The sequence below is a fragment of the Taudactylus pleione genome, unplaced genomic scaffold, assembly GCF_031769625.1.
Source record: "Taudactylus pleione unplaced genomic scaffold, aTauple2 ptg000800l, whole genome shotgun sequence".
In the NCBI taxonomy this organism is placed as follows: Eukaryota; Metazoa; Chordata; class Amphibia; order Anura; family Myobatrachidae; genus Taudactylus; species Taudactylus pleione.
In genome coordinates this window covers 488,119-501,262 of record NW_028285202.1, presented here as the reverse complement: position 1 = coordinate 501,262, position 13,144 = coordinate 488,119, and the positions used below count along the sequence as shown (strand labels likewise).

The 13,144-nt window shown below is 41.8% G+C and overlaps 1 protein-coding gene across 1 annotated transcript in view; it reads right to left on the bottom strand.

Moving 5' to 3' along the window:
- The window catches only part of LOC148474900 (uncharacterized), a 137,544-nt gene that overhangs the window by 64,116 nt on the left and 60,284 nt on the right, over nt 1–13,144 (bottom strand). Inside the window, 2 exon segments of the mRNA XM_088457978.1 lie at nt 8,065–8,196; nt 8,199–9,707. Of these exon segments, the coding sequence (XP_088314104.1) occupies nt 8,065–8,196; nt 8,199–9,707 (1,641 nt within the window).

The window sequence follows — 13,144 nt, the reverse complement described above, 5'->3', positions numbered from 1 at the left end:
GAGACCCTACCACAAGGGTCTCGTTGCAAGCCCGATGGTCACGATTATCGCAACCCACAGCCCAACCCACAGCCCTATGTCGCGATTATCATCACCCACAGCTATGCGAGCGGCCCGGAGGCAGATTTTTTTTTTTAAATCCGCCCTGCTTCAGAGCCAGTGCTCGAATATAGCGAGCGCCTCTGCATTAGGCCCTATGTTTCACTCATTCCCTCATTATTTCTTATGAGAGTATAGACACCACAGAGGACTTAGTGAAAACTATTACTACTTTAATATGGTCAAACAGCATCTTGATGAGGGTATTAATTTTTACAGTGATTAACCACTTAACTGACACATTTTTTGGCAATTTTATTTAATTAAGTTTAAAAAGTATTTTTTTTAAAAACATTTAAATATTTTTTTTTTTGGCAAATCTGTTTTATTGACTTATTTTTCATTAAATACAGAAACATACAACATATTATAAGGCATAGCTAGTGTATATAATATAACAAGTCCTCTATGTGGAGGTTAACATGTATGATCTTCACAGAACCTGAAGATCAGAAAATCAATATTGAAATTACTTATATCTGAATAAAATGGAGGGACATATACGAGACAAGACAAAGGTGTGACACAAGAAGGAAGGGGGGAGGGACATGGGAATAATCATCAGATACTTAGCAAAATATTGACAAACAAAGATGTCTAATAAATTTTTGGGGACATGTCTTTTTTTTTTTATATATTTTAATATGAATATTGTATTGAGGAGTGAAGTATAAGTTTACCCCTATGAACATATGACAGTATCTAATAAAAAGATAAACAAGTTAGTACATCAGTTTTGCAGTTAATATGACTATACTTAGTTATTTGATAATAATAAGCTTCTATGTAAAAACCAGTCTGTGGAATTAAATACTTTAAAGATATGGTCTTGCGTCTGGGGATTCAGAGTGTCAATGTATAAGCCCCATTTCTTATAAAATTTGACTACTCCATTTTCAATGTCTGGGATGGCGGATCTCCACATTTAAATATTTTAATACAAAACACCCCCTTGGTATATTTTTTTTATCTGCCCAAATCCTCCTGTCACAGACCACCACATCACTGCGGGGGGTCCGGGGAGTCATAGGAAATCCATTCTGCACTTGTGCAGAATACTTCTCTGGTAAAGCTGGGGGACAGAGCGGGCTGGCGAGGGCGCATGTGATGCCCACCAAAACCAATACATAAAAAGCAATGAAGCACTAATGAACAGTATAATGAGTGATATTGGAGGTCTTTTATATATATTTTGAATATATTTAAAAAAATAATATAAAACACCATGATATCTGAATATGATATTATGCCACAACCTTTTAATCAATAAGGGGGTATTATTAACTACTAAGTTATATATACAGTACAGTAATATATGGAATAAAACTATTCCGGGACAAAGGTGCTGCACAATCTATCCGTCTGATGAAAGCAGGAGTTGAAAGCCCAACGAAACGCACCAAGGTGTTTGGGAGCAATAATTATTTTATTGTCACTTGCTAGATTAATTGCGCAGAACCTTTGGATTTACAGCCGCTGCAAATCACATCTTACCAATGAGAACGGGACCCTTTTATAAAGGACAACTATTATAAGTAACCTGCTCTGCCTCTTATAAGGATAGACATTATAATTACAATGGGAAGCCACCATCTGATTTGGGCATATATCCTTGGAGGGGCAACTTGGGATCTACTTTGGATTATCCTAATAATTATTCCATAGATCGCTTTATATATAACTTTCTAGTATATAATTTTATTGATGAAAATGTTGTAGAATAAATGATTATATTCAGATATCACCGCGTGTTTTATATTCTTTCATTTTTTTTTTGTATATATATATTTTTTTAAATATATATTGAAAATATACTTAAAAGACCTCCAATATCATTCATTGGGGCTGACTCAGAAGCGTATGCAAATGCGATTACGCAGATCGAGCAATTGTTTGCCATCGCTCATGAAGATAAGTCGCACTGCACGTGTGCAGCAATCGCAGGCTGTACACGTTTGGCGGTGGTGACGGGGGGAGTGATCGGAAAAAGGCAGGCGTGCCTGCCCATTTGAACTAGGGATGTGCAGGCTGAGATTAGTTCGGATTTTCCCGCCAAATTCGGATTTTGCCTGCCAAAAATCAGGTCTCAGAAAGAGGCAAAATGTCATCTTTCATGGACTTTTGTCCAGGAATGCTGATGTTTGTCCATGAAAGATGACGTTTTGCCTATTTCTGAGACCCGATTTTTAGCGGGAAAAAAAAGAAAATCAGAATTTGGCGGGAAAATCCGACCTAATCCAAGCCTGCACATCCCTAGTTTGAAAATCTTTGCTTGGGCATACAAAAATTTGCCACTGAGATTGCATATGCAGCTTGAGAGCCCTCTGCATGCGAGGAGACTTACTGTGTGTGTGCGGCGGGTCAGACCTGCTGTAAATGCTGCGTGAGTGGTCGATGTGTGTCGATGGTATCAATGTTTACACAGCAATGGACGGATGTAAGAAAGCAGAAGTGGGCATATTTATGCCGGCTGGGCTTTGGCAAGCATTAACACCTTCGCAGCTGCATTCTGTTGAAATTCGCAGCTGCAATCGCAATCCATACTGAATCAGGCCCATTATACTGTTAATCAGACAGGCTGGGTTTAAAGAAGAGAGTGGTTAAATTCTACCTCTACTCCCATTTGGGAAGTAGTTTATAGACCGGTGGACTAAATCCCGCCGGTCTATATCCCGACAGAAGCCCGACGGGGGACTTAAAATAGATGTCAAAATACCGACGCCTATCTTAATCTCGACGCTGGAACGCCAGCCCGAACGTGGTAAGTCCGGGGCATCCTTAGCCGCTGGGGGGTAGGGTTAAGTTTAGGGAGTGTAGCGGGGTTAGGTTTTGGGGAGTAGGTTAGGGTTAGGCACCCCTAGGGGGTAGGTTAGGTACCCCCGTGGCAGGGTTAGGTTTAGGGTGCAGGAAAGGGGGGTTAGGTTTAGGCACCCCCATGGGGTACTTAGGGTTAGGCATCCCGAAGGGAGGGTTAGGGTACTTACTAGTCGGCCTCGGGATTTCATCCTGTCGGGATTTGACAGCGGCCGGTATTACATACCCAACCCCTCCCATTTATGATGAGGAGGGATAACTTTGTCCTTTTTCCTGAAACTCTGGTATTGGGGTGGTATAGGTGTAACATTCTCATTCTTCAGGTGAGAGGAGTGGACAGGTATGAGACATTGCCCAAAACAAGCCAAACCTTAAGAGAGGGACTGAGTTGTATTCCGATGTACAGTAACTGGGGGAAATGATGGGTAAACCAAGGTAACCTTAAAATAAGTTGGCAGGAGGCTTTTGGCATTAGAAAAGAGATCTAGTTGGAGAGTAATATACAGATTTTCAAGAATATAGATTGTGTCTGGAAACAGATGGTGCTGACCGAGATTTTATTTCCATCAATAGCCATGACATTTTTTTTTTATTTTTAACTGGTTTGATGGGTATGGCTAGTTGGAAAGTACTGCTGCTGCAATAAAGCTGTCAGCAGCTCCAGAATAACTGAACCGTTGACATATTCCAAGGTCAAAGGAATAATCCTGCTTAGACAAGATGCTAGTAAAATAAGAAACTATTTCTTATTTTACATCTCATGAATCAATTAGGAACAGGTGTTAAGGCATGTTAAAAGTTCATGATCAGAACCAGCATAGTATAAACACTGCAGCACAAAGATATGCATGAACCATTGATCCACTAACCTTAAAGGTAAGATGAAGTCCAGGCACAGAGAGAGTGCACAGGTCGCCTCTAAAGTAGCAAGTCGGGTTTCTCTGGTGCCGCTCAGCTGGTGCAAGTCCAGCAATGAGATTGGCCCACTGCAAAGGGGAAATAAGTCCAAGATGGCGAAGCCCATGAACCAGCCCCGTCACACGGGCTGTGTTAATGTATGGCAGCATTTTAGACCAGAGGAAATCAGAGTGTATCACTTCTGTGCTTCTTAATAGATTGTGAATACAGTTGTTTTGTGGCGTAATTTTTTATATAGAAGACTAGTCTTCTAGGGGAAAGTAATTTCTCTTAGTGGATGGGATAGGGTCTTGGACAAAGAGAGCTCAGGCAGATGAGGTCCTACAGACGCCCTGTGATGATCAGATACAACACCTGTTCTTTACAAGGGGCCTCCCATCTTAGTATTGGACAGGGAGAGAACAGTCAGGCAGATGAGGTCCTACAGACGCCCTGTGATGATCAGATACAACACCTGTTCTTTACAAGGGGCCTCCCATCTTAGTATTGGACAGGGAGAGAACAGTCAGGCAGATGAGGTCCTACAGTAGCCCTGTAATGATCATAGATAACATCTGTTCTTCCTGAGTGGTCTCTCATCTTAGTACTGGACACTTACCTGCGGTTAGGCATTTACAGGATATAAGGCTCTAGAAATTATGGCCCTTTATGAGTGCTGTAGGTTGTGTAGATCCTCTGCTCTTATATTACTGTGAGAAAAAAAATGGTTATTTCCACACTGCAAAGGGGAAGGGAAGTTTAGACCTCAGATGAGAAATGGGGGAAGGAAGGAGAGAGATGTGCGAGATAAAGATAAGCGCATCAAAGGAGACAGACGGGAAGGTGATGGAGATGAGGGAGAGGGCGTCAGATGAGAAAAACGTGGAGTGTTTACAGATGAGAGACAGCCTGTGAGACAGAGGTGAGAGAGTCAGATGGGAGGGGGAACGTGTTGACAGAGAAGGGGGGACAGAGATGAGAGAGACACAGATAGGGGGTGAGACAGAGGATATACAACTCTGCAATGTTGGACATGATCACTAGTGACCCGGTGAATGACGAGTCCAAAATACTACATAGGGCCGTATTCAATTAGTTTCGCATCCACGAAAAAGTTCAAGGCAGACAGATGAGGGACGAGAAATGCATTAGTACATTTTATTTCTATTTTTTCATCACATGGGAGTTCTGACCACGAAGTACTGTGGTTAATTACCAGTTGCCGCTGCCACTCGGACGGAGTAGGAAGTTTAAGAGCGGCTCCAAACCAACGAACCACCTGCATGATTATCTCCCTGGTGCCCAGAGACCGAAGGTTTCACTCCAACATTGGAGACCTAGTTTTCCTCCACACGGCGAATACTCACCACCGGAGCGGCATTCATGACACTGCCCTCCATTTCAAGTAAGATGCAAGCCTGGAGATACACCAAGTAGGGCAGCTCACATTGTGCATATAACAGTGCTGTTACAAGCGACTTTAATCATTCACACTTTGGATAAAATTGGTACTGTTCTTTTATCTGGAAACACAATATTTATTTAAGCTATTGCACATCGGTGCATGGATGCTAACTATTCAAACATTGGAGAATAATTTAAACATTTTTTGATTTACACTCATTATTTTTCACCTGTTGGGTTTTTTTTCTCCTCAGATTCTTACTAAATAAGACATATGTGAAACCTTCTGATATATATATTTACGGATTAAACCTCAGTGTATCAAATCAAGGTCTTTGATATATGTTTTTAGTTGCAATATTTTAATTTGTTCGAAATGTGATTCATTGTATACTCTTATTGTCAATAGATATTTATTACTTTTTAATACTTATTAAATAATTTGGTTATTCCAATTGCGTTCTCTTCTGTTGTAATTTTTGCGAAAAAGTTCCGCCTGCCCGACTTTTCACCTACATCGCGTGTTTTGTACGTGAAAACTTATCGTGCAAGTCTCCACTATCCACCGTATTCAATTCCTAAATAGGCAAAAACGGCAAGCGGCGAATGCAGAACAGGCGGAAAGTACTGTCAGAGGGAAATCAGACAGAACCCCCCAAAAAGATGCACTAACATTGGGGATCAATGTAGAAGTGTACCAATAGCCGATATAAAATTAATTGGGGTAAGTTGTTTAAAATCCCTGTTATTAGAATCCTTGTAAAAGTGGTGAAGAATGGCATTAAGCAATATTTTTTGGTGAAAATAAGTAGTCATGTCAAATTTGGGGTACTTGAAAATGGGTACTAGCATATTTTAATGTCTCTAAAGTGAAGTGAAGTTTTAGAAAAGTGAAATTCCATCATACAAGCACCTGCAATCCCCAAAACACTTGGTCCCTTCTTAGAGCACCCCCAGAAGCTTCTTTCGCTAGTTTTTTAAGTTGTCCCCCCACTTTTTTCATTTTCACCCCAAATTTCAAAGGTGTTTTTTGTGGTGATCCTGGAATTTTTTTATTCTTTTTTCGGTGAATTGTCCATAGGGGGGTGGGGTGTACCAAGGATTTTGAGTGGTTTCCCAACATCTGCACCCCAAAATAGATTTGACACTTTTTTTTCACCTGTTACTTTGTGGAGAAAAAGTATCGCCAATTTCAGTGCCTTCACTTTTAGCATAGGTGAAAACGGAATGGAATTGAATACGGAGAAAAAAAAAACGCAACATTTTCGCAAAAAAACCCGCAAAAACGGCTTTTCGCTCCGAATTGAATGCGACCCATGGTATCTTTTACCATTAAGCAAGGTAACATCTATTTCTCTATTTAGAAAATAGCACAAAATGGGTGTCATATGGTTTTATGAGAACACCATTCTGAAGTTACCAAATTATTATAATAGGTAAAAGTTTAATCTGCTTGCCTATATTTTTAGACTCCAGGTGGCAATATACATACAGTAGAACAAATACCTCATATAATACACAGTCTTTCAATAGTTTCCTAATACAATACAATAATAAAAATACAATAATAATAATAATAGTAATACAACACGATAATACAACAGCTAGTGTTTGATTAACTTTTTCATTTAACTACACTATTTGTAAAGATATGAGGGATCTTATTTCATGCCCACAACAGTTGAAAGTGCAATGGTATTTTACAAAGTCACAATGCATACTTATGAGCAGTTTCATGGGCAAGTAATAATAATACAGCAAGCAACAATATAAGGAAAAAGTACGAAAGTCTGGGGATCCCTACTCATGGTGGAGCATTTAAGCCACTCGTGTATTTTGCGCCATATGTACTAAAAGGATATTGCTTCCTTCACATCCTGTTTTTCTCACTTCTACTGATTCTATTTAGCTGTTTGTGTCATTTACACCTAGCAGTAAAAAGTTTGTGATTAATAATATATAAAAATGACACTTAGGTTAGATACCTGTTCCATCCATGTAGTGATAATAATATAATAGATAAACCTTCTTCCTTTTTCTTATCTATAAAAATCTCAGCGGAGACTCCGCCTTGTATAATTACAGTTGAAGGATTTTTACTCCAATTTATATAACGGAGATCATACTGTAATATTGGTGTGATAATAAACGATGATGCGCATGTTCCCACTTTTTTCTCAATATTCTGCAATATTTACAGATATGTTGCACTGGTAGAAGGTAAGGTCCCTGCTACTCCTCTAAAGAGAGGTAATCTAGTCAATTTTGCTGCCACTGTGAGGTGTAAGGGGAATCCAGAATCCCCTTGGGGGGGACAATGTAAAACAGGAATGAACTCTTGGGCGCAGGTTGACTAGATGAATCCATAAGAACTACCAATGTTCCCGGTATCTGTCTATGATAGGATCAACAGTCCAATAGTGATAAAAGTCAGAGTGAAAGGTCCAACACAGGTATATATCTTCCAAAAAAGTTTATTCCAAAATGGAGGTATCATGAGCAGGTAACATCTCATAGGCTTATGTAAATTTCAGTTTCCAAAGTATCACGCATTTCATGGGTAGCGGTCATCTTCTTCAGACACTGATATATGTAGATAATATAAGTGACAGAGCTTATTGTGTGTCAGAATAAGATACCCAGCAGTTTTGTATTAGTTGCAGTAAAACATCTCCTGCTCACAATCCCATGTGTATACCATTCCCCATACTCACAACATGGAAATGGTTTCTCGCCCATGTAAATTAATTGAAGACCATATTTCAAAGACAAAAAACATTTCCCTCACTCAAAACATTTATGGTGTTGAACTTGTATGAGTTTTCTGATGTTTAACAAGAACATTGTTGCGTGTAAAACATTTCCCACATTCAGAACATTTATATGGTTTCTCCCCCGTGTGAGTTTTCTGATGTCTAGCAAGATGTGAATTTACCGTAAAACATTTCCCACACTCAGCACATTTATATGGTTTCTCCCCGTGTGAGTTTTCTGATGTCTAGCAAGATGTGAATTTAACGTAAAACATTTCCCACACTCAGCACATTTATATGGTTTCTCCCCTGTGTGAGTTTTCTGATGTGTAGCAAGATGTGAATTTAACGTAAAACATTTCCCACACTCAGCACATTTATATGGTTTCTCCCCTGTGTGAGTTTTCTGATGTGTAGCAAGATGTGAATTTAACGTAAAACATTTCCCACACTCAGCACATTTATATGGTTTCTCCCCTGTGTGACTTCTGTGATGCATAACAAGAGCTGAACTCTGTGCAAAACATTTCCCACACACAGGACATGGAAATGGTTTCTCACCTGTGTGACATCTCTCATGTGTAACAAGATTATTTTTAAGTGCAAAGCATTTCCCACACTCAGAACATGAAAATGTGTTTTCACCAGTGTGAATTTTCTGATGATTAACAAGACCTGATTTATTAGCAAATATTTTCTCACATTCAGAGCATGGAAATGGTTTTGCACCTGTGTGAATTTTCTGATGTCTAACAAGACTTGATTTCTCAGCAAAACATTTGCCACACTCAGCACATTTATATGGTTTCTCCCCTGTGTGACGTCTGTGATGTATAACAAGAGCTGTACTATGTGCAAAACATCTCCCACACACAGGACATGGAAATGGTTTCTCACCTGTGTGACATCTCTCATGTATAACAAGATTTGTTTTAAGTGCAAAGCATTTCCCACACTCAGAACATGAAAATGTTTTTTCACCTGTGTGAATTTTCTGATGTTTAACAAGACTTGATTTCTCAGCAAACCATTTCTCACATTCAGAGCATGGAAATGGTTTTGCACCTGTGTGAATTCTCTGATGTCGGACAAGACCTGATTTCTGAGCAAACCATTTTCCACACTCAGAACACGGAAATGACTTCTCACATGTGTGTGTTTTCTGATGCTCAACAAGAAGATACTTGCATGTAAAACATTTCCCACACTCAGAACATGAAAATGGTTTTGCACCTGTGTGAGTTCTCTGATGTTCAACAAGTAGAATATTACGTCCAAAAGATTTCCCACACTCAGAACATGGAAAAGGTTTCTCTCCAGTGTGACTTCTCTTATGTTGAACTAGAGTTGATTTCACTGCAAAACATTTTCCACACTCAGAACATGAAAATGGTTTCACACCTGTGTGTGTTCTCTGGTGTGCAGAAAGCACATATTTGCTTGAAAAACATTTCCCACACTCAGAACACGGAAATGGTTTCTCTCCAGTGTGACTTATCTGATGTCTAACAAGATATGATTTCTTTGTAAAACATTTGCCACATGTAGAACAGGGAAAGGTTGTATCACCTCTACAAGCTGTACTGTGTGGGGCAATATCTGAGTTATCAGAACTTTCCTCGTTTACAAAGGAATCAGATGATATTTTTTCTGGAGACTCCTGTGTGACGTTATCTTGTATTTTAAAATGTGGAGACAAAATTAGATTTCCCTTAGAGGTATTCATAATTGTAAGTCCATCTGTTGAAGATAAAATAAGTGTATGTAAATATATATATATATTTTATAGAACAAAAAGCAAATATTATTAACAAGTGCAAGAATTTTTGTAGTTTCTCCTTTATCAACTAGGGGACACTGGAGGCTTAGACGTTGCTAAGTGGCTAGCTCCTCCCCCTCTATACTCCCCTACAAGCCCAGTCTTAGTTTGTGCCCGAGGGGAGCTGCTTATGTTTTCACAATCCTCCTTAGGATTTTTAAATAGTAAAAAGCACTGCTGCGCTAAAATAAAATAAATTAATGGAGGAACAGACAGGCAGCAGCTGCATTGCCTGTCTGCATCAATGGAGCTGCCGGGGGGACCCGCTCGCAACTGCACGCAGTTCGCCTGCGGTCTCCGACTGCAGAGACCACTGTCTCCACATAGGGGATTCCGCATGCCGCTGCGTGCAGCACGCATAGTGGTCCCCCATCAGTCATACTGCAGCTGGCAGCACAGCAGCCGCTTGAGTATTAAGTGGCTCCCTGTCTAGCGGGGTAGCCAGGCTAACAAATGGGTGGTACTTTAGGCAGCAGGCTGTCCTGAGTAACGGGGCAGCCAATTGGCAGACCTTTTTAAATAGCAGTGTTCTCCCCAGGCAGTTTTCTGTGGGCGCATCGCCCTGCAGAAACAGCCTACCTCCCGGGACTTTTCGCCTGCCGCATCACATATCTATAGTCTGCGCGCTGTGGAACGCAGGCTACAGAGGCGACTGGAGGCTACAGAACTCCAATCGCTTCAGAGGCAAGCATTTCCAGTGATGCACTCATCACCCACGACGTCAGGAGCCTGGCCTGCACGCGTGCTGGGTCTATTAGATTCAGTCAGAGTGAGGCAGCGGGTGTGGGAGCGAGAGCGCTGAGGATGTTAAGGTAAGTTCTGGACTGGGACCAGTCTGGGGCACTGCATAAGGGGCACTATTTAAGCCTGGTGGAACTGCATAAGGGCCCAGTCTGGGGGCACTATTTAAGTCTGAGGGCATTGCATAAGGGTAAAGCAAAACTACAGGGGGCACTGTATAATGGGCACTTTTTACTGACAGCCAGTGGGGGAGCAGCCTGAGACCTGTCGGGCTGGAATGGTAAGGGAGATACCTCTTTTTCCCGGCACGCGCATAATTGCGAAGGTCCCCACCTGGCTACTTCTTGATGCCACCCGGCTGAAATACATTTCTGGGGAGAACACTGCATAGCATGCTTAGACTTCAGATACATGCAATAGCGGATGGGTGGAGCTTAACTCCGAAGTCCTGCTTCTTCCTCCCATCGGCCCCAGCGCTTCTCTAGAAGTGTGTTGGCGGCCATTATAACTGAGGTACAGTGTTTGCTGCTCATCAAAAATGCTGCAGCAAGAAACTGTTTACTTACAGTCCAGGTTAGGCTATCAGTGGGGTTTAGGCTGGTCAGCAGAGTATTTAAGGCAGTAATAACTACGTTATTAGTGGTTATTTCCTTCTATGCATTTTCTGGCACTGCTAAGAGCTCTATTAGGGCCAGTGTGACTCTCTCCTGCCTCTCTGTATCTCAGTTTCTTCTTTTGACCTTTTTCACTACACTTTACTGTTTGTGTGGGGTCTGTATGTGGCATGAAAGGCTCTAAGGCGTCTCAAAAATGATTTACCTGCAAAAAGTGTGCAGAAAAGTTTACACAGGGGCAGTCATCTAACTACCTATTGTGTGACAATTGTAATCCTGAACAATCTTCAGGGATGTCAGAACCACCGCCTTGATCGGCGCCGGTTACATCAGTTATGTCCCATCGCTCTGCTGAGCTGGAGGCTTCTCTCAAAGATAGAGAGGCTTACAGGTCAGCAGCTCTAGAAGTAACAGCATGGGCGAGATCCTTAGCTATTTCCATGGAGGGGATTTCAAAAGCCATTACCCTTTCACGTACCAGAACGGGATCCTCTCCACAGGTCTCAAAAAAGAGACTGTTGCCCTCAGTCCTCCAATCAGATGACTCAGAGGAGGAGGATATGCCAGTATTAGAAGAAGGCGAATATGCTCCAGCTTCACCTAAAGAACTCCAGGAGGAGTCCAGCCGATATCCGAGGGAATAGAGGCTTTAATTTCTGCAATCTGCCAGGTATTGCAGATACAGGAGGAGGACACAGGTCTTGCCTGACAGTCTTTCTTTCTAAAGAAACAAAGATAGACTATTGCGTTTCCGGTTTCAGAAGAGCTAGATTCTCTTCTGACGTCAGCTTAGGAACATCTGGATAAAAATTTCAGATGTCCCGGCAGTTATTATCCTTTCCCTGCAGATAGCAGAAAATCATGTGAAACTCCCCCTACAGTAGATCCATCGGCTGTCTAAGAAGACTAAGCTACTGGTTCCTGGGGCCACGTCTTTGAAAGACACATCGGATAGGAGATTGGCGAATACTCTCAAGTTAATTTATACAGCTGCAGGTGTAACACTGCGTCCTGCAATTGTAAGCTGCTGGACTAACAAAGCAATTGAGCTTTGGGCAAAACATTTGGAGATCAGCTTCCGGTAGAGGAGCTTATTCCGTATAGGCGAAGCTGCGGCTTACCGAGAAGCGTCCAAAGACGTTTGCAATATCACCTCCAGAACTTCAGCTCTGGCGATTTCAGCACGTAGGGTGCTGTGGCTTAAACAATGGCAGACGGCCACAGAATCAAAGAAAGCTGTAGAAGCACTTCCATTTATGGGTAGTGTATTATTTGGAGTGGAGCTGGGGGGTAAATCCACTCATCTTCCCTCGGCGGCTCTTTCTCCTAGAAGATCTGACTCAGGACCCTCGTTTCGGTCCTTTTCGTGCTCCGGAACGTTCATGTGGTCGCTTCAGAGGAGGACCATCAACTTCCCGTGGTTCCAGAGAACATGGCAGAGCCACAACAACTCCTGCTCAACAGGAGTTTAAGTCCACTACCAAGCCTACTGCATGACGGGCTTCCCTCTCACCTGGGGGACCGCAGAGTGGGAGCGTGTCTTTGGGAGTTCAGAGAAGTATGGACGGAATCTTGTAAGGACACTTGGGTCTGGGATCTCATCACTCGGGGATACAAGCTCGACTTTCAGTTAAAACCTCCACCTCGGTTTTTTACCACAGGTTTACAAAGTTTCCAATGACAGGAGTGTCGTTCTACAAGAAGCAATAGACAAGCTTCTATCCATGAGAGTTGTGGTCCACATTCCCAGAAATCAGACCGGAAAGAGTTTTACTCCCGTCTCTTCGTAGTTCCGAAGCCGTACGGATCGGTCAGACCTATTCGGAACTTGAAGGATCTCAATCCATACTTAAGGATTTTCAAGTTCAAGATGGAGTCCCTTCAGTCAGTGATTGCGGGACTAGAGGAAGGCGAATTCATGGTTTCTCTAGATATCAAGGACACCTACCTTCACACCACTATATGGCCACCTCACCAGGCAGTTCTGAGATTCGCAATTCGGA